At 54.9% G+C, this 4,053-nt stretch overlaps 1 protein-coding gene across 1 annotated transcript; it reads right to left on the minus strand.

Moving 5' to 3' along the window:
- Window positions 1–432: 432 nt before the first annotated feature.
- Window positions 433–2,442, minus strand: NCLIV_067130 (hypothetical protein; the record flags this gene model as incomplete). The annotated part of the gene is made up of 1 exon (XM_003886264.1): window positions 433–2,442. The coding sequence occupies one exon, from the start codon at window positions 2,440–2,442 to the stop codon at window positions 433–435; it is 2,010 nt and encodes a 669-aa protein (XP_003886313.1).
- Between the last annotated feature and the right edge of the window lie 1,611 nt (window positions 2,443–4,053).

Raw genomic sequence — 4,053 nt, forward strand, 5'->3', positions numbered from 1 at the left:
AAACAAGGGACTAGCCATCCCCCAAAAGAACCCCACCTTTACACAGGAAGAGCAGACAAATCGCCAATACCAAACAGAGGTGAATACAGCCACGACGAGAAAGAGCAAACCAAAACTACGGCAACAAGCATTTTGGGAGAGCAGGAGTGCGGCCGCCGAAACGAAAACCCGGTCCTTGAAATAAACACTCGATGCTTCCATGCATCTCGCTCACGGGCAGATTCGCCGTTCCTCCCAGTCACTGGTCCTCCCATTGGAGGAATGGAGCGTCTTCGCGGCTTCTAAAGTACATTGGAAAACCGCTGCAATAGCAACAAGATACCATAGACACCTGCTGGGGGGACTCTACAATTGAACTGTCCACAGAAATCGCCGCCACCGGTGGTCTATACAGCCGCGAAATAGCCAAAAGCCGGGACTGAACGCGTCGAATCACAAATTATGGGTCCAACCGGACTCATACACCATGTGCCCCCATTCGTCAACGTGCAAAACCTGCTGTAAGATTGCTCCAAGATGCCACCCGAGATCCGCCACGTGCTCGCCGTTCTCGTCGTTGACGCTCTTCTCCCACGTGATCGTGACCGGGCGCTCTTCCGCACCTTCCATGAGCCGCAGCAACGCGACGTTCACTGCCATGGACTTGCAGATATCATGGTCGATAGACAGCAACTTCATCTGCAAATTGGGCAGATGAATCATCATCGGACCCGAGTTCTCTTGGACCTGCAGGGGAGCGCCGCAGAATTTCTTCGACGCCTCTTCCATCTCCTTTGAGTCGCCCGAGAATGACGAACTCAGCAAACCGGCTTTCATGAGCAAACGAATGGCCACCACCTCAGCCGCACCCGTAATCACCATAGGAGCGTTCGTTGACGCGAACCTGAAAACCTGGCCCAAGGAGTCAAAGCCGGAAGACGTCGCTTCACTGTTTGCTGGCAACGGATACTTTGGCGAAATGAGGATGCTTTCGACTTGTTGCTGGCACTTGTCGAAGTCGCCTGTCCCCACGATTTTCGTGCACCCCTCGATCGCGACGCGCTTCTCCAGTGGCTGACGCGGATCAATCTTGTTATGCCGACACTGAAGTCTATTGATGGCTTTCATGGAAATTTCCGGATTGCTCTCGGAGCAGTACGTTGCGATCGGCTTCAGTTTGTTTGTCCTCATGTCTTCACTCACAGCCACAGTTCCGTCCTCGTGGTTAATTGTGACGGCGCCTGCCGAGCAGGCCTGTTGGTAGCCTTTGAAGAAGCACGGATTGTAGCAGATGCCGTCCTTTAGGAACTCTTTGTCAGTGCAAAGTTGCTTCAGAAACAAGCCTGTGGAACTGTCAACGCCCAGGTGCATGAATGAGACGGAAATGACATCTGCATTCGGGAACCGTTTGGGAAGGAAGCGCTCGCGCTGGAGATTGACCGCCTTGACGGCAAACGGCAACACAGCTGTCGGCGCTAGGGGGAGGACAACCTGAGCGGACGCTCCGCCAATCTCGACGAGAGCAGCCAGTTCGTTCCGGGACCGCCCGACACGTCCCCGTGCAACGCCAGAATGGTAGCTGTCCGTCAACCGCTGAGTCAAGTGATTGAACGTGAGGAAAGCAAACAGGCCTTCTTCGGCGCCAGTGATGGCCCGCGTCAGCTCGGGATTCGTGAAGAGCTTGTAGTGGAACGCATTGGTGAAGTTGTTGATGGCGTGGCGAAGCGCGACGAAAAATCCATCTCGATACCAGTCTTGGAAGTCTCGGACTCCCCCTGTGCTGTAAAAGATCACGGGTACCCCCAGACCTTTGACGGGAACCTTGTCCTCTTCCGTCAAGTGCTTCTCCAGCAGTTCGACGATGTTCTCTCCCAAAACCCGGAAGAAATCTTCGGCGGTCTTCAAAATATCCCTGAAAAACATAAACATCACCCGCGAGTCGAGCGTTCTCGACTCCCAGTTCTTGCCTGCGTAATGGTCCAGCCACTTCTCCAGAACCTCGCGAAGTCGCGTGTGGCGAATCCCGTTCGCCACGTGCCGGATGGAATCAGGAAGGACTCGGCGTTGCTGGAGAGGACAGGACACCGTTTGCATGCGAAAGAGCGCGGGGCTCGTTGCAGAGCTGCCAGCATCGACGACGATGACCGCCTGCGTCGCTCGGCGACACTGCGTCTCCAAGGACTTGAGGAGATGCACGGCTTGACGGCCCTCCCGAATTTTCGTCAGCGCCGACTGAGTCAGCGCCCGCACCCTTTCCTTCTGCGAACTATAGTTCGCCAACCAGTCCTCGACTTGCGGCCGAAACTCCAAGGTTTCCTCGAAGGAAACGGGGGTGACACGGCCCTCACGGCCGTCGACGTTGACTTGACCAGTCGTGCCCGCAGCCCGGGCACACCCATGGCGTGGAAAAACGACACAGGCTACCAGCAAACCGAAGATGCGCACAACCTCGAACCTTTTCATTGTGGTAACGAACAAGTGTTCACTAGCAGAGGAAGCTCTGTATTGTACAAGAGAAGAAGGCGGTCTGGAGACGAAGCAGCAACGAACGGAGCCGCATTCCCCTGAAATCCGCATCTACTATGCACCCTCCGATCCTATGAGAGATCGCCTAAATGCCGCTTCAAGACCTATTTAAAGATCGGACCTCATAAATATACTCGTAAAATGCGATGTGAACCCACATACATACATACAGATATACATACAGATATACATACAGATATACATACAGACATACATACATGTGGGGGCGGGGACGCGGGGTACACCAGATATGGCGGGTCGGCCCCACTCGCAGTCGCAACTCCTCTCTGCGAAGGAATTGCTTGCTCACGGCGTGGTGTACATCCAATCCAGGGATGTAAAAAACTTTCTTCTTGCTTGACAGACACACAAGCAAATCCCGCGCGCGGCAGAGTGTACATCTCCGGCCGGAGACCGTTTCCGCGTCCAACGGTCTCGGCGCCCCAGCGGCTTTTCTCCCACGGAGAGAGGGACGCAGAGCGTGTGGCTTGGCAGGAGACCCGATTCCGGTGTACGGTGCGCAAGGGCGACCGTCCCGATTAAAAGAACGCGCTTTCTATTGCTCTTTGCGCCTCTTTGCAGCTTGTGTCCGCGCGGCAGCCGTGTTTTCCTGGTGAAAAATCATCTCCTAGCTGTTTATAGGCGGTCTTCGCTTGGCCAGGAATCGCGACTTGGCTCAGGAGGTTGGAGATATGCGCCGTCACATTTTGCCAGTGCCATCCACCAGTTATCGTCACACGCCTCTCCCTTGCAGGGGTTGCGCCGTCTTTTCTCGGTCCACTCTCCTGGCTGTGATTTTCCTTCGGCAGTCTGACGACGCGTTTGCGTGACCGCAGCAGAGGTTCTCGTGTCTTTTTCCGGACAAAACGGATAGAGCGCATGGCGGCGCAAAATCTCAGGGGAAAAGGGACCGGTTTCTTTTTGTTGCCGGATTTGCTCACGTTCTCTTTGGACCTCGAAAGGGCCTCGCTCTCTCGAGTCTTACCGCGAGTCTTTTCGGCACATAGCCAGCTCCGAACCTTGCACATGAACCACGCGGAACGGAAGGCGTGCTCTCCGTCCCGTGCTCGTTTTCCGAACACAGTATCGCCAGTGTTTCAAGGGCAGTTGCAACGCCATACGGCTCCCCTGCCGTCTCCAGTTATCCGGAATATGCCTCGTTTCTTGTTCGGTTCCCTTACGGTTTCCCATTGGCCAATACGGGACGGCCGACCGTGTAGCTGCCGGCCAAGCGCCGTCTTTTGTGCCCGTGTTCAGTGATTTCTTCTGCCCTACGGCTCCTCAGGAAAAGGACACTCATCTAGTAGCGCCAGATTTTCCATTTTGCTGATCAAAAGTCTTGGTCTGTCGCGTGAAAAGCGACCGGTCTGTGTTGCCTTCTTCGCCTCGTGCGGCGTTGCGGCTGCGTGAACTTCACGAGGCGTTGTCGACTTTTTCTACTGCAGTCCGGCTTCTCCCACTCAGTCCTCTCTCAACATATGTGTTGATTCGACTCACCTCCGAAGAAATCGTCCTTGTCTCGGTCTAGCGGTCCTCAGAGACCACACT

The sequence above is a fragment of the Neospora caninum genome, chromosome XII, assembly GCF_000208865.1.
Source record: "Neospora caninum Liverpool complete genome, chromosome XII".
Lineage (NCBI taxonomy): Eukaryota > Apicomplexa > Conoidasida > Eucoccidiorida > Sarcocystidae > Neospora > Neospora caninum.